General features: G+C 41.6%; 2 protein-coding genes across 4 annotated transcripts in view; one reads left to right on the forward strand and one right to left on the reverse strand.

Annotated features, from left to right (window-relative positions):
• The window catches only part of itsn2b (intersectin 2b), a 34006-nt gene extending 25734 nt beyond the window's left edge, over positions 1 to 8272 (reverse strand). For 2 of the 3 annotated variants that reach the window (XM_085763905.1, XM_085763897.1), the window contains exons 1-3: positions 8032 to 8272; positions 912 to 999; positions 2 to 94 (exon numbers count right to left, since the gene is read on the reverse strand). In XM_085763905.1, coding sequence (XP_085620031.1) covers positions 2 to 94; positions 912 to 918 — 100 coding nt within the window. In that variant the 5' untranslated portion in view covers positions 919 to 999; positions 8032 to 8272. The remainder of the gene's footprint in view (position 1; positions 95 to 911; positions 1000 to 8031) is intronic. The other variant, XM_085763914.1, reaches the window with a different exon arrangement.
• gcfc2 (GC-rich sequence DNA-binding factor 2) lies at positions 8198 to 16288 on the forward strand. The gene is made up of 18 exons (XM_085763927.1): positions 8198 to 9232; positions 9797 to 9898; positions 10613 to 10816; positions 10970 to 11221; positions 11489 to 11589; positions 11934 to 12064; positions 12194 to 12377; positions 12473 to 12596; positions 13171 to 13222; positions 13342 to 13439; positions 13655 to 13854; positions 13970 to 14114; positions 14264 to 14385; positions 14610 to 14686; positions 14924 to 14990; positions 15119 to 15265; positions 15421 to 15554; positions 15982 to 16288. The coding sequence occupies exons 1-18, from the start codon at positions 8929 to 8931 to the stop codon at positions 16112 to 16114; spliced, it is 2577 nt and encodes an 858-aa protein (XP_085620053.1). The 5' UTR covers positions 8198 to 8928; the 3' UTR covers positions 16115 to 16288.
• Positions 16289 to 17625: the final 1337 nt, after the last annotated feature.

Genomic DNA, 17625 nt, shown 5'->3' on the forward strand with positions numbered 1-17625 from the left:
CCTGAGACGTAGCCCATCGATGGGGAGAGGGTTTCAAACTTCTGATCATGCTTGTCCCTCTCCTCCGGACTAATCGCCCACAGACTCAAACCACCTGGAGAGAAAAAGAAGTTCAGATGAATCATCAGCTAATGTTTACATAAATCATGTAAGTGTGACTTGTGCACAAACAAACAGCACCTAAATCTGAGCAAGACAAGCCAACATACATTTTGCATGATTCCAGTTTTATGACTTGCAAACAAACACAACACAACACAGGAAGACACACAAACAGATGAGATGAAGCGAGAGACAACCCAGAAGCCTCGGCTGCAGTTACGAGATGGGAATGCACTGATATTGACAAATTGATAATAAAGCTGTGTTGCCAGTGGCGCTGGATCGCTTTGTTCAGACAGTAGGGCAGAACAAGCTCACCCATTCACTACTATTTACCCCGCCAAGGCCGACCATACATCAGTGTTTACTCAACAGTCCCATCAACACGCAGACTGAATGGACAGTTCACTTCATCATGGAAATAAACAGTTCCTGTAGTAGCTTTAGTCCTGTAAATGGCAATATAATCAAAGCTGGTGTCATAATAACTTTAAAATGACCACAGAGCACAACTGCACTGAATGTGTTATACTCAAATTACGCAGTTTCACCGAAGGCCAGCAGAGACAAATTAGCGAAACAGTGTGTATTATGCAGACAGATGCACATGCAGCCAAACACAGGCATCTAGCTGGGAGTTACTACTACACCTAGCACTGTGTGTGCCCCAGCAGATCTGCTGAGCCAAAACACACACAGCCCTCTCTCCCCCTCACAGACGCACACTTCTGGATTGCTGCCCTCCCTTCACACACACACACACACACACACACACACACCCACCCACTCACAAACTGCAGTGGTCTTACCATTCATATTTGCAGGTGGCGGAGAGAGAGACGAGGCGATGGGGATGGGGAACTCCCGGCGGTGTCCTCAGCTACTGCTCGCAGCCATCTGCAAAACACACAGTCACAGCCCAGTCATCAGTCAATACTGCAGCCAAGACAGGACAGCGCTGTCACTGAGAGTTGGTGGGGTGGGGGGGGGGGGGGGGGAGAGAAACAGAAAGAGAGGCTGGGGGAGAGATTCTGGTCCGTCAGCAGAGTCAAACAGCGCTCCTCCTGTTCTCTTCAGTGAGGAGCCGTCTGGCTGCGTCCCAAACCTTTTAAACCACTAGGACTTGTTCCAGTGCGATCCAGACTGACTCTGTAGGGGACGACAGATCAGCGCAACACATAGTACACACACAGACGAGGCTGAAAAAAACTTTCATAAGGAGACATTTAGTGTTTATCCACAGAGGAATATATAAACCCTGTGTTCAGCGCTCTGTTGGTTCAGATTTGGCTCGAGTAACATCTGGCACAGGCTGCATCAGATTAATGTTGTGGCATTAAGCAGACATCGGTTCCTCGTGCAGCTGCCCAGGTTTTGTCTGCAGATGCTGCAAGAGTTCACTATGGACACATGAGGGACTCTGAGTGATCTACTACATCATTCATCTACAACCATGAGTCCACAACCAGACTAGCAGCAGCTCTGTGAAGCTTCGGCACAACAGTATTTGTTAACGTCAGCAAGCCAACATGCTCACAATGACAATGTGAATGTTCACCTGCTCACCATTCTAGTTTAGCGTGTTTACAAAACAAGTAAAATTCATATTTGCTCTTGATAATGACACCAAAGTCCTTTTTTTTATCCTTTGAGGAGCTTTAATGCCTGTGCAAAACTTTAATCCAATACTTGTTGAGATCTTTCTGGACTGACCAAATGACAGCTGTTCAGTCTCAGTGATTTCCAACATACCTCTCTGTCACCCATGGCCATGCCTTTTTCAAAATTTGTTACGCCACGCTTTGAACCTGTTCTTGTTGAGTCATGCACAAGTGCATAAACAGAGCTACTGAGGCACAAACCACTTTAATGCAGTCGAAGGCCCACTTCTCCTACAGGGTTAGAGTCTTTAGGTTTTACTATGAGAGCAAGTGTGAAAGTTTCCATGTGTCCTTTTTAATCAGTGTTATCAGTTTACTACAGTAAAGGTAAAGCAGCTGTGGCCAGATGACAGAGCACTGATTAATTATTATCCTTCACACATTTTTAGATTTTTTATTAAAACACACTTTCTGTAATTACATTTCATTTAATATTTCTTACAACGGCAGGGTGTTGGTGGTAGCCGGCCACTACATGGGAAATGTACTGAACTACATGTCCGCAGACTAAATGGCCCATATATGGGCACCTTGTTGACAAAAGACCAGTGGCTTGTATCATGCTGGGTTTGCCAACATATTTATAGGTCCTGTTTGCGGCTGCACAGCACAGCTCTGTCTGTGTGAATGGAGCCATCACAAAACTGCTTTGTTTGGATCTAAAACAGTGTTTGCTGTGTGGGATGAACGGTGTGAACTTGTGTTTAATGAGGTCGCAGTATGGACAGGTAGAGAGAAAGTCACAGGCACAAAGGGAACGGGAGTTTTGGCTTTATAGATAGACTGCCTGTCCAAAAAAAAAAGTCACACACTTATATTTCGTCGGACCGTCTTTAGCTTTGATTACGGCATGCATTTGCTGTGGCATCGTTTCAATAAGCTTCTGCAACGTTATAACATTTATTCCCCTCCAGAGTTGCTTTAATTTTTCAAAGATTCTCATTGGGGTTAAGGTATGAACTCTGTGGTCACATTAGAGCACATTTCTTCCTTAGATGATGGTTCCCCACTCTCCTTCCAGTTTTAATAATGTGTTGGACAGTTCTTAACCCAATTTTAATAGTCTCAACAATCTCCTTAGATGTTTTATTTGCTTGATGCCAATAATTTGACCCTTCTGAAACAGATGAACATCATGGTTGTTTAGCTTAGTTGAATCCAAGTGGTGATTTTTTTTTTTTGGACGGGCAGTGTATAAAGTGAAGTCACACTGAATACAATATTGATTTTATCTTCAATTTTCTAGAAGGTAGAAAAACGCACACACCCACACCGAATTAGACACATCACGTCATTTCGGCAGCTTTTATATTCATTTCATCAGGCGCGCCGAACACCTGCTTCCTCCATGATTATCTCTCCCATCAGTCAGTCACATGATGAAATCGGAGGAGGAAAAGGAGGAGAAAAATTCCAATCTTTCTACTCAACACTTCCTGCCCAGTAACCCACAGACACAAGCATTTCCTCACACAACCTCGGTTGACAGGAAGTGATCGTGGATTTTGGCCGAGGGACAGCTTTGATGTCTTAAGAGAAAATGTATGAGGATAAGAGCCCAGGTCGGACCTGAGGGGAGTATGAGAATTACAGAGTGAAGAGTGGCTTTTTAAGGAAGCTAAACTGGTGATGTGATGTCTTTGCCTACTGATAAAAGTGGTGCTAAAGAGAATATAAATGAGACAGAGAGCGATGAAAAATGAGAAGGCAAGAAAAACAGAATGAGAGTGTGAGCTTGCCGTTTTTTTGTGAATGTGACCTGGTCAGCGCTCTCACAAGGGCAGAAAACAGCAAGGGAGAGCCAATAATCTACTGCCTGCCATCTGTCGCTGCCTCCCGCTCTCCTCCTTCACTCTCCCTGGGTTTCAGTCCCCCTCTGCTGCAGCCTCTTTTATCATCCTTTCTTCTCTCTGCCTTTTTTCCCCTCTCCTGTCCTTATTCTTCTTTTTACATGTGGTTGTTAACTACTCAAAATGACGAAATACAGTATATAATCTCACTGCAAACTGCTATGGAGACTCCTGTCATCACCAATGTATGCAGTAATACTGTACAATAGCGAGCCTTCATTCATTTACAGGACCAACACAAGAATCAGATTCCCATTCACATTCACCATATGGATTTGAGCGCAAGGTCCCGAAACCTGTTCAAGCACTCCTTTGTATAATGTCCATGCTACATATGCCGACACAATGTTTTAGTATGAGTAATAAGTGGGTAGCAGCCATCCAATAATGCTGATGCTCTACTGTAGTAAAGCAGTGTAATTGCTAGTAATGTAATAAAGTATAGTGGATATAAAAGGTAGATAGGCATAAACCGTTGGCTTTAACGTTCACCATTTCCAGAGCGACCAAGAAGTCTGACTTTTCCTGAGTGGACGGCTGATTGGCCAAGTGACTGACTCATCGACTGACTTGGCCAGCGACTGGCCTCAGCGGTAGATTCGGCTTTGCAAACCGTATGCAAATCCTGTCTGATTTTGCCCTTGTCACACATGAACATGCACAAGTGGTTTCTGTCTCAGCAGAGGCCTTGAACGCCTAAGTGAATACAGCAGACTCAGCATTTGCATTGTGATAAACCAGCTGGGGCAGAATCAGGGTGAGCGTTTTCTAATAAGGCTCTGAAAATACTAAAAACTAACTTTACCAATGACGCAGGAGCTATTAAAATACTTTTAAACAAGGACGTTAGGCTAGAGGAGAGCAGTTGTGAGCAAAAGTTAGATGCACTAGACACAGAGAGGGGGGCATTTGTAACAAGCAACACCAGAATTTTACTTTCCTACAAAAAGGTTTGCATGATCATTACATAAGCTACCAACACCGACTTCCTCTCAGCTCTACTGTAGCTACACCATTGTGTGAAGCTGAATACAAGACGTAGAAAAGATGCTGAAACATGCAAGTGCACAGGATATGTACTTACTAGCAGCTGCCAGCTGCTACACAAACTGAAAAAAACAAAAAACAAAAAACAAAACGCCCATCACATCAGGACATTGAGCTCCAGAGCAATATCACAACAAGTAAAAAAAAATGACACCTTGACATTATAGCTCAGATCTCAGCCAGGTGTAAATGCAACCTCTTCGGTGTGACCACATTCTTAAGAAAGAAAAAACACACCCAGCAAGCTGAAAGATCACCCAGCTCCGGCCCTTCCTGCAAGTTTAAGCAAGTCTGGTGAGAGCGTCAGGTGGGAGGAGAACGTAGCACATGTTCCCTCACAAACAGTGATATAATAAATCGATAAAACCTGTCCGATGCATTGCCCACCCTTAACTAATAACAAAGTCCACCAATTCACCCCGACCATATTTACAGTCTTGTTTTTCAACGTCATTCTCCAGATCAGATGTTAATACCAGGTGTAAACACACAGGCCCCCGCAGCAGAGACATTCACAACTAGCTCTCAGAGTTAAAGTGGTAAAGTTCAAGCTCTATAATGGCTTTTCTAGGTCATGGCATGAAAATTAACACAACAACAACAACAACAACAACTGCTCTAAGTATATCAGTAAGTGAGTTGACAGTTGAATGACTCTGAACCTAGTGAAGCTAAACAGGGTGTAGCCCTTGTTATTTTTTAATAATAACTTTTTCCGTTGTGTCTCTGAAAAAGGCGTTTTGATCCCAACTAGGACTCAACAGTCTCGTCTCTATTAATTCGACTTACTAAACTTAAAAAAATACCTAATCATTTTCAAAGCCAACCACTTACGTTTCATTTATCGCTTGCCTTTGTCAGTCAGACCTCACCTGCTTCTGTTCTGCTCTGGTCCACTGTTGAAAGACGTTGTTATTTCCGACCCCAGTCAGTCAGTCAGTCAGTATATACAACACTGAGGAGTGTTGGATAAATAGCCTGGATGTCCCTGACCACTCAGTCGTGCACCTGCCTGCCTGCGCGTCCCTTTATAATCTTTTCGGTGCACATATGTCACACTGCACTTTTACACCAAAGGAAGGAAAAGAAAACCACACTGATGAACCAGATAGAAATGACTGAGAATGAGGAAAGTATATAGTCACTCTTTCTCTTCTTTTTAATCTCACCATTTCCTCATTCCCTGACGGGCTCATTTTCATCCCACTCTGTCTCTCCGTGTGTCATCATGAATGATACAATATCAACTGTATTCGAGCTCTTCTGAGGCTAAACTCTACAACCTGCCAGTGGTGTGACTGTGGCCTGTCCTCATCACTACTCTGTTCAGAAACAAGCGCCGCCCGTTGTTCTGAGAAATGATTGATTTCCAGCCGCCTCGCTCGCTGACCTCACACCAATGACATCAACTCGGTCCACAACTCTGTTTCTGCCCAGATGACTCTCTCTCTCTCTCTCTCCCTCCCTCTCCCTTCCTGTGTGTGTTTATATATACAGTAAAAACTACCCATGCTCCTTTGCCTCTCTCCATCTCCTTGATCACCTATTCCCCTCCCTTTTTTTATTCTGCTCTGTCCTTCTGACTCCTTCCCGACACAGAGCAGAGCGAGCTCTTCAGCTGACTTTGTTAAAAGTGATAATTCAGCACATCCACTCTCACGTCGTCATAAATAACAGTGGTGAACACACAATCAGAGAGTGCTGCAGTGGCCTCTGTCTTATATTTGATTTTGATTAATGCTGTTTGCATTGCTGTGTTTTGTTTTCCCAAGACAGGCCTCTCCCTCCTTCATGTCGGCTGTGACCCACCCTGATTTGTAAATATATCAGGATTAGACAGGACTACAGAAAGGACTTGGTAATCGTGTCAAAGAGTGTGAAGTGTAGCTGCTCTGGGTATTCTGTATGTGTTTCATCATAGTCAGTTTGGCTTCGATTTTAACAAGGAAAAATTTGCAAAAAGGAGGAGTCAGTGCTGGGTAAGCCTCAGAGCTGCTGCTGCTTCAGTTCCTGTAATGTTATAAACGCTGCTCCAAGTCATACGATTGCATATGTCACAGTAAAGATGACGTATTAAAACTTATGACCATACTGATTACGTTAAGGCTGTAATGATGATGTCAGTGACAACCCTGACCTTTGGTGGAGTGAAAGGTCACGGTGAAAGAGCACGCCTGCAGCTGACAGGCATTGAGTGTCCTGCTTTGAGGACACTTTAGCCGAGTGGATGTGGTATGCAAACATGGAAGTCAAAGCCAGGTTCATCACATGAAAACCAGTGTCAAGCAATACAATACATGCTAAAACAATAAAACTGTTCTGAAGATGTCATTTATATAATAATACATCTGTTCGTGCTGATAATGAAGTTACTTTGTACGGCTGCTCTTGTTAATGTTTTTAATGAGCCTCTTGTGCAAAGTAAATGATGTCTGAGGACACATATTCAAATATAATCAATACTGATTTGAACTCAAAAGTTTTTTTATCTTTTTTTTTATGTTATGAATTTCTGTTCTGTTTTTGTTTTACTTTGAAAACCACCGCTGTTGTTTTTACATAGGAGAGGTATTTTCATAAGCCTTTTTTGGCTTCCACCTCTCCTGCACAATGTTTAATTTCAATATTGTCATTGTTTTTATGTTGGTTATATAATGTGCAAATAAACTAAACTTAAACAGATTTGTACTAATAAACTCAGTGGATGTCAATATAGAAAACAGCCAAAGATACAGATATTGTGGATTCCTGCAGGAGTTAGCAGTGATGCTTGTTCTCTGATGGCTCTACAAACACTATTTGTCCCATTTAGGCCAAGATATCTCAACAAAGGCAGGACTGACCACTGCTGCTGTATGGAGGACCACAGATTGTCTTTTTTACTTCCAGTCTTGACCTAACTTGTGCCTCCCTCTGTCTGCCTGTTAGATAAACTGATAGAGTATCATTCCCTGATCACTTGTCATCAGCCCAGAGACCTGCCTGCAACCTGCTCAACTAGTTTGGACCGAGAGAGGAATTTAAGAGGACTTACCTGCAAATCTGCCTTACAAGAGAGGAAACCAAGAAATAAACAACCCACATCTAGATGCTGATTGTAACTAACACCTAATGAAATCATAATTTAGCTGAGCTGAACTTGTTCCCCTCCCTATGGTCCCAGCTCGGGACAGTAGCATCACCTCCTCCAGCAAACAGAGGTCTTTACTTTAAATATTTCTGAATCGACGAGGACAAACTGAGTGAACCTAGACTAAGCGAAATTACGCAGAGTTTAAAAGCTGATGTGATGCGTAAATGTGTTTTACAGAAACATTATTAACAACATCAAACTTGTGCTCATGCTTAGATAAGCAGTTTCTCTCACGTACCTCTCTCACCGCGGCCAGAAAAAAAAACACAAAAAACATCGACTTCCGCGCCTCCGAGGGTGTGAAGAGGGTAACCCGACTCTTCTTGGAGGTTTCCCGGACACACTGTGGAGGTTTAGTGCCCCCCAAAAAAGAGCACTAATTGCTGGGGAAATGCTAAAAGTTTAGCAGCGGGTCCTGGTCAGAGAGAGAGGACCTGTTGCTGACAGCTCGGTGTGTCACACCAACAACATGGCTGACTGACTGTTCACGTCTGAGCAGGCACCGAGTGGGAGGAGAGAGAGAGAGAAAGAGGGGGAGAGACGGAGGAATAAAAGTTCAACAGATGGAGAAGGGAGAACAATTGATGGGAGAGCTCATGGGGAGATATAAGGGAAAATACTACACGATAACAGCATTTTTATTAATTTATTTATTTATTAGAAGCCCTACCTTGATTTCCACAACCCCTGAGTGCTTTTACAATGTCATCAGTGGACATGAGGGCAGATGGTTATATTCCTCAACTCATCTTACTTTCTTCCATTAGCCATTAGTCATACATTATTAATTTCTCCTGAATATTATGTTTACATTGTTGAAGAGACTGCCCCAATAACAATGGCCTAACTAATGAATATGGGGGTATATTTGACGTATGTTATTTGTTTTTGTTTTTAATTCATGGCTTCTTTTCTTTTAAAAAAGTGAAATGTAAAGTTTCAACCATACTCAAACAGTTTCAACATTTTCTATTCAATTTCGTTGGCATGTACATGTTCACTACACCACCCATGGTGCTTTGCGGCTATTTTACGTCACATCTTGCGACGTTGCCAAACGATTTCCGACGCGACGTTTTATGGTTTGCTTCAAGTGTACAATCTCGGTTCTTGCCGCCACTGTGAGTGAAGAGAAATGTTTAATAAAAAGCCTCGGAGAAACTTTCGGCAGAGAAAAGCGAGCTCCAGCGACGAGGAGGACCAGCAGAAAAACAGCGGAGATGTTGAGGAGACCGAGAAAGCGGCGGTTGTGGTACAAAAACAGTCCAAAGTGGTGGCCCAGGGCCGCGGCATCACCTGCACCTCGAAGAAGCCGGACAGCAGCGACGAGGAGAGGGGAGGAGAGGGCGAGGAGGAGCCGCTGGGAGTGAAGGGGAAAGAGAAAGACGGAGGGAGCGAAAAAACAAGCACCGTCCTCAGTTTCTCTGACGACAGAGAAGGTAACTAAATCAAACGTTCACTCAACGTTGCCTGGTAACGAACGTCAAGGCAACGTCCAGCTGCCATTGGACACCGTTCTGCCGCGAGCTAGTTTTACAGTTCACCTTATTATGACAGCTTCAATGGGGATTAGTAGTGTATTATAAATAATAAAGATATATACAGACTGTATTGTCAGAATTGTTAGCCACAGTCGGTTACACAGTCTCCCTCACTTCTGTATTTGTGCACACGCTTATCAAAAGTGTCCACTAACCCACAATGGATCCAAGAGTGCGTTAAAATTCACTGTCAACTCGATCTCTCTTTTAGTATATATATTAAACTGAATATATAACGTTACTTAACACAGACAAAACCTGTGTCATAGGAAAATATTTTGTGTCACTACAGTATATGCAGGCACAGCTAGGGTCATGGTGATCCCATTATTTGACTGGCTAAAAAGTCAACACAAGAATCTATACACTTTCTTAGTGTGGCATGAAAGTAGTTTGAGGACAATGGGGAATGAACAAAAAGTTTTAACTCGTGTGCCTCTGCTTGTCTCCTTCTTGTCTCAGCTGAAGAACCAACATTTAAACTGAAGAGGTCCTCCGATAAAGCTGTGTTGTTCCATGTCAGGAAGAAGGAAGCTTCACCTGCCAAAACCACACGCAGCACTGGTATGAGATCATCTTAATATACTGTAGCAGTAGAGATGAGAAGTGTCAAAAGAATATATATGCACTCGCACAAATGCATCCAGTTCTATATGACATTAACCAATCAACTTCAGCCATTCTGGACAACTCCCGTCACCCACTGCATTTGAGCCTCTTGCCCAGCAAAAGATCCTTAAACTGTTCAACTGAAAGACAGATCATTTATGCCCAGGCTACACAACTCACTAGTGTAAGACGGGACAGTAGGTAGTGACACTCTTAAAGCACTTGTGATTTTGACAGATTTTAGGCACTTTGTTTTTATACAACTCTTAACCTCATGCACCATTTTACCCATTAGTATTAGCAATGAAAGGTGCTGTTTGTTTGGTTATTTATTCAGTCTATTTATTGTTGTGTTGTTGTTTGAATGAATGTATGCATGGGCTGCTGGCACCAAGAATTTCCTTTGGGATCAATTAACTTTATTCAATTCAATTCATTCATTCATTCATTTTCTATACCGCTTATCCTGCACTAGGGTCACGGGTGAGCTGGAGCCTATCTCAGCTGACTTTGGGCGAGAGGCGGGGTACACACAATTCAATTCAATTTACCAAATTAGCAGTGTATTGGCTCCATTATGTATAGGGATTATCTAGAAAGATAATAATGCAATAATGTTGTTGTCCAACATCATTATGTTTTAAAATGTCTCCTTCTCCCCTCTGCCAGCCTCAGCTGATGTAGGTGTCCCACCATCTTGTTCTCCAAGGCAAGATTGTGACAGTCAGTCTTCGCCACAGAGTCTGAAACATGATGTTGACAGTGATGATGACAACAATGGCGACAGTGACGACAATGAAAGCGATGAAGGTGGTGACAGGTCGCCCTCAGAGAGCTCAGTCTCAGACTCAAGCCGCTCTTCTGCCGCCCCAGGTATGTGTTGTTTTGTGTGATGCACAGATATGATTTGCATTTACAAGTTTATCACAGTATGTAAAAGAACTTGTTGAAACAGAAGCCAGGTCGCATTGCCTGCATGTTCGTCTATATTCACGTCCCTGTATGTCTGTCAATTTGTCTTCACAGTAGTTATCCCGAATGCTGCAGAGATCCAAGCAGCCAGGAGGCAGCGCCGTGCCACCCGAGCCCGAAAAGAGTACATTCCCTTGGGCAGAGGTGGCCACAGCTCTGGTGGTAGCACCCCGGATCGCTACAGCAAGGATGAGGATGAAGAAGACAGAAGTGATGATGACGACGATGAGCCAGATGACCATGAGAGAAGAATTGAGTTTGCCCCACGATTGAAGAGCATAAGAGAGAGGATTGCAGAGAAACTTGGTAGGCGAAGGAGGGGGAAGGGACAGATGGGGTGAAAGGAGAATTTTGTTTAACTATATATTTTCCTTAACAGCAGTATTTGTCAAAAATAACAGGTCTTAAGGATATCAAGTCTTAGTTTAACAGAGTTTTTATGAGCATGTTAATTAGTGTAGATGACGAACCACAGTAGCAGCAGGGTTAAACTGCTTACTGTATGTCCTAGTTATTCTAAACTACAGTACATGTAGGAATTGAAGTCTGCTATTTTTTTATTGTGTAATCTAGGGGGCAGTGATGGCAGTCTGTCGGGGACTGAAGATGAAGAGCAGGAGCTTTGGGAGGAGACACAAATTGGGAAAGGAGTGAAGAGACGGCCAGGAGAACAGGTACAGTAGGAGGTCCATGAAACATCTTAACCTTTACTCCTTCTCTGTTTTCCTTTTACACATTTTGCATGTTTCCTCAAATGATTTCTTTAATCTAAATGATCCTTTTCTATCTAGTGTGATTTTTTTTTTCTTGTGTCTTTCTGTATTGTTCCCTTTCCCCGTGCAGCCTACAACTGTCTATATGTGGGTCATTGAAAAAGCACTATATAAATTGAATGAATAATAATAATAATAATGTCAAAACACTGTAATCTCTCTTTCTGAAGACTCAGGCTTTCTACCACTGTGACTTCTCCCCTCTCTGCTGCAGCTTTGACATCTCTCTCATTTTCTTTTCCCAGAGCCCATCTGGTAGTGAAGCCAGCAGCTGCAGCAGCAGGCGAGCCAGACGAAAACAAAAGAACAGAGTCAGATTCCCAAAGACCCTTCCTCCCGTCAGTATTTCAATGGTCAAGAAGAGGATTACTGGAAAGTAAGTTTTATCGGCTGGATCTGACTTAATGTCACACTGTAATAATGTGAAATGTTAGTGATAAAATTGTTTTGGGTCATTTGCCTTTCCTAACATTTGTCATGCCCACATTTATCTTTCAACCCATAGACTGGACTCCCTGAAGGAGGTGTACAGAGCGCGGCAGGCAGAGCTGAGGAGGATGGAGGGGGATGTTGAGAGCGCTAAAACCTCAGTGGAAAGTCTAGAGGAAGGTTCCTCAGAGAGCCAGCTTAGGTTTTACCGGAGCATGACTCTCTATGTCCACAACCTGGTGGAGTGTCTGAGGGAGAAGGTCAGAAATTAATAAGTCCATCTAAATTATCTCTGCTCTTACTTTGCCTATTAAATGGTAATTATTTCTGACTGACAATAATTTGTGGCCTGCAGGTTGTTGAGATCAACTCTTTGGAGCTGGAGCTTCACACTCTGCTGTCTGACCAGTTGGACACACTGTTGGCTCAGAGAAGAAATAAGGTCAAAGAGCAGGCGGACTCTTTGCAGCAGCTCAGCTGTGAGTTTGTGTTTTCTTGTTTTCTTGTGTCTGCATGTACATTTGAGATGAACTTGCCCTTGTGGTTTCACCATAAGCCACATTTCTGGTTATTCCAGATACAAGTTAGAGACTAGATTGGTTACTTGACAGCCACTGACAAATTGGAAAAAAACCTGAGTGACACTTAAATTCACAGTACATTTGAGGCATAGGTCAATTGCTTCAGTGTAGCACCGACAAGATTCAAACTTGTTTTACTCCTTTACTTTGTACCCCAGGAGGAACGTTACGTTTAGCTCTATATAATCGTTTTAGATACATTTACATTGAATGACTTCATGTATTTTCTTTTGGTTAAGATGCTGTCATGTTTTAATTGTCTTCATCTCAATTAAGACTAATGGGGATCCAAAATAAACAACAGAAAACAACAATAAACACAGACTTTCTGGTATGGACGCAGAAAGTAATAAATCTTTTCTTCAGGTTTATGAACAATCTGGAAATGATGAAGAAGCCTTGGTACTGGAAAGAAAAATGACCTCTAAGATGTAAGATTGAATTAAGTGGACTTTTTTATCTTCCTTTTTAGATGGCTCAGATGAGCAGAACGGATCTTCAGATAATGGAACAGAAACTCAAGGGTGAGTGTAATAAAAAATATCTTTTTGTATTATATTAAATATATTCTTCAACAAGATTGCCTAAATTGTAAGAGTCCACTCTGACACAGAACGTTGTGTATTTGTTGCACATGTTGCAGTGTGGCAGGCACAGCTGCTGAAGCTGAGGTAGACTGTGATATCCCTGAAGACACACAGCCTTCAGCAGAAGAGGAAGAGCAACTGCAGCAGAAGATGGGTAAAAAGGAATCAATTCTTTTCAGCTCACATCTGTTGAACTGTTTTATTTAGTACAAAAATTACTGATTGCTGTTTCACTTTTGACGTTACAAATTTCAGCAAATCCTGAGTAGGAAAAAATAGAAAAATTCTTGTTAGGTCCAGCCTGAGTCAAGTGATCAGCTTGGTGCTCTTGTCTCAATCTCTTTTCTTCCGTCTCTGTTATCTCTCCAGCTGACATCCTGTCGAAGTCCCAAGCAGTGTTTTCTGACGTCCAGGACGATTTCTCCAACGTTAAAAATATTCTGTCTCGCTTTGAAGAGTGGAGAAGTTCTCACTCCGACTCTTACCACAACGCCTACATCTCTCTGTGTCTGCCCAAGTTGTTGAACCCCATCATTAGATATCAGCTCCTGGCCTGGAACCCGCTGAAGGTGAATTCACACTTGGACACACAGAGGCTCGGTTATATATTTATATTCACACAGCTGTCATTATTACACAATATTTGGCATTATGTGATTTATGAAATCCATGTTTGTGTCTCAGGATGCCAGTGGGGACTTTGAAAACTTCCCATGGTTCACAGCAGTGGAGACGTTTTGTCATGGACACGGCCATGAGGAGCTCGAGCACACCGACAGGCAGACACTGTCGAATATCATAGAAAAGACTGTCGTACCCAAAATAACTGGTAATAAACAACACACACAGACTTGATTTGCCATGATCCCCGTCCACCCATAGTTAACTAGTCTGTCCTCAATTATTCCTGTGTCAAACTACAGAAACAGAAGCGTCATACTCACAAAACAAACTGTGTCTTTTTCCTTTGCTGCTCAGCATTTGTGGAGCTGGTGTGGGACCCCATGTCCCGCCAACAGTCAGCCTGTCTCTCTGACGTCTGCCACAGACTGAGGGAGGACTACTCCATCTTTGAGGGAGAGCAGAGTAAACCAGTTAAGGTGAGACCAACATTTACACGCAGGCTTTATGTACATTAGTCAACACATACTGTATACCTAGTCTGCACTGCTATTTTAGCTTGATTTAAAAATGCCCAATACCTGACAAAGAAGGAGTGATATGAAAAACAGTGTTAACCTAAAATACGGTACGTATGAATTACAATAATAGTTAGAATGTCAGATACACTATACATGAACACGTGTGTTTGTGTCCTGTGCAGGCGTTCATGGAGACTGTGGTCAGGAGACTGAGGAGCTGTGTAGACGAAGATGTCTTCATCCCTCTGTACCCCAAAAAGTCAGTCTCTCTTTTTTTATTATCTAAATGACTAACAATGACGAAGCAGATTGGCTTCTCCCCTGTGTAATGCAAACTGTATAGGTAGATGCAAATTTGTAATGTCTCTGTTCAGTCATAGAAAACTGTACTCAGTAATCTACTTTGATGTGTTTTATGTTCTTTCTTTCTTTTTTAAATTTCAGGTTAATAATAATAGTGTTTCATTTATTATTCATTCTGTTTGTTTTTGTCCAGGTTTCTAGACGACAGGTTGTCTCCTCAGAGTCGCTTCAGGGAACAACAGCTCTGGACGGCCATAAAAGTACAGCCCTTTCCCAAATACTAAAAATCACTTAAAAGTATCTTATATTGTCTCTTCAAGATGTATTTCCAAGTGGGGAGCTCAGTTCTGCCAAGCTATTAACCCGAGTTGTTTTGTTTTTACGTTAGCTCCTAGGTAACATGGGGAAAATGGATTTGCTGCTTCCTGAGGGCGTTCTGACTGAACTGATGTTGGACAAACTGCTGAACCGATACCTGATGACCACTCTGTCCAGCCAGACTCCATGTAGCAATTCTGTCCTAACATGCAAAAAGGTATTTTGATTAAGTGTGTCCATGCACCAGTGTTTGGTCTAACAATGATCTTATTGTTGATTGTTACTGTCATTCACTTTCTCTTTTATTTTTATTCTCCTTTTTAATCTTGTACTACTCTCTCTCTCTCTCTTGCTCCCTCTTTGTGTTTTTAGATAGCAGACAGTCTTCCCATTTCTTGGTTCAAAGGGGAGGAAGTTTTGCCTCAGCTGCGCAACTTGGAAAACCACCTCGTTCAGAAAGTTCACACCATCTGCAAACAGCAGCCTCCTGAAGATCCAAACACAAAGTAATTATAAACAGCACATTTCCATAAGCACATTTTTTGAAAAACTGTAAGGTTAACCTGCGAGGAGGTTATTGTTTGACCTTTTTTCTTCTTTGTGGATTAAGTCTTTGTTGATAAATGCAAAAAACACAAATCAGTGAAGTCTAATCTAATCTTATAACGTTATAACACTCCTTAAATTAGAATATCTGTTTTGGACAAGTAACTATCAAAGAAATTCCTTTATTTTTTTGCTATTTAAGTCAAAACTCCTACTTTTGATGGCTGTTATTACTTGATGCACCAGCAGTTGCACAGATTCCTTCTTCATGTGAAATGTACAGCATCCCAAGTTTCCAAATGGCGAAACATGACAGATTCTTTGAGGTTATTTAGTGCTTATCTTTACATTCATACTTATCTTCACGCATTTCCCTGTCTACTGCAGGTCTGCTGTGGTCGAAGTGCTGCAGGTTCTGAGTAGGATCAGGTGCAATGACTCTATCATGGCCATAGCAGGGAAATACCACTACGAAGATGTCATCTACTCACACCAGCTGCTGAACAACCAGTGTGACTGAGCCTCATGTATATGGAAACAAATGGTGCAAAGTGTTTAACCAGGGAAATTCTATGGAAATAATGGATATAATTATTCTCCTTTCCATATTTTTTTATTCATGAATAAAATTTAGCAGTCTGTTTTGTACAGGAGATAACTGTATTTTTATGAATAAATAATTGAATTGTGTTAATATATCTAGAGTTTTCTTTATAATACATACACTGTCAAGTTTATGTTCTTTATGCCACATTCAATATAGTAAGTTTATTGCTAACTAAGTACCTAGATATGAGTAGATATAGACAAATCCCATTAAAACATCTAAAAGCTCTTCTGTAACTTGAAAGCAGGAAGCAGGAAACATTGGATTTAAATGTTTTACACGTCACCACTGTACAACGAAACAGTGGAAAATTCATTTTACTATTGAATGCAAATCATCTGAGGGCTCCATGTTGATGATTTTACTGTTCCCGCTTTTGTTTGCCTCCACATTCACCATTTGCAAACCAGCAAAGAACACAAAGTATATCGAGACACAGCACATGATTCTTCTGGACTGGGACACGTCAGCCTTATAAACGTGTTCACATGTGGAAACAAACCTCTGCTAGAAATGTGAACAAAACAATCAAAAAGAAACCACACCCAGCCAGAGCACTCGGAGCAACGCCGTACTTCAGGGGTGTGAACATGTGAAAGGAATCGCAGCAGACTGTTGTTCAATAAATGGATTTAGATACTTCACTGTGAAAATCTCAGTGTGAAAATGTTGTGAGTGTGTTGACAAATTCTGTTTTCAAAATCTCTGGTGGCAGCATCCTGTGTTACTCCCCTGACATCAGATACTTTAATTAAATTATCTTAACCAGTTGACGCTTAGTTGAACAATTGTGGTATGAGTAACACAAAGGCTTAATTGAACTGATGACTGTTTTAGTGGAAAGTTGTGTTGCAACAGAAACAAACTGCAAAAGACAGCAATACAAACCCAAATTGTATTTTCTTATACAGATATTCATGATTAATTTGTTGTATTACTTATATTAATAATTTCATTAATTTATATCAATTTGCACTCCCAACAAATCAATGACTACTAAAAACACCATAGACAGACATTACTTCATCAGTGTAAAGGTATGTTGTCCAGCAATTACTACCACAAATATATATGTACTTTTGTCTATTTTTATACATTTGAGGCAGTTTATTCCTATAAAGAATTGACAGAAGAGCAATTCAACAATAAGGTTTTTTTTCTTTTATATTACAGTAGTGAACGTGAGAGACATGCAGCAACGGACTATGGGCTGGAATTGAACCCAGGATGCTGTGATCCTACAGTATATGAGAACCATGTGACAAAGACTCAAGACATTTTCTATTAGCAGAGTTGGCTTTATTTATGAGGTTCATACAAAGCAAAAAACACTAAAACAAAAACCCAGAACTTTACCTGTCACGTGCACATAAAGCTCAAATGTGAAAAACAAGTATCTACTGAGATCAACCATATCACTCTGT

This window comes from Trachurus japonicus, chromosome 3 (genome assembly GCF_045865225.1).
Source record: "Trachurus japonicus isolate A0001 chromosome 3, Traja_1.0".
Lineage (NCBI taxonomy): Eukaryota > Metazoa > Chordata > Actinopteri > Carangiformes > Carangidae > Trachurus > Trachurus japonicus.

Bases quoted from the DNA above. Each gene is read 5' to 3' on its own strand.
- gcfc2 (XM_085763927.1), top strand. From the start codon at position 8,929: ATGTTTAATAAAAAGCCTCGGAGAAACTTTCGGCAGAGAAAAGCGAGC. The intron at 9,899-10,612 runs GTATGAGATCAT...CCCCTCTGCCAG, and splicing joins CAAAACCACACGCAGCACTG to CCTCAGCTGATGTAGGTGTC. The intron at 10,817-10,969 runs GTATGTGTTGTT...TTGTCTTCACAG, and splicing joins CCGCTCTTCTGCCGCCCCAG to TAGTTATCCCGAATGCTGCA.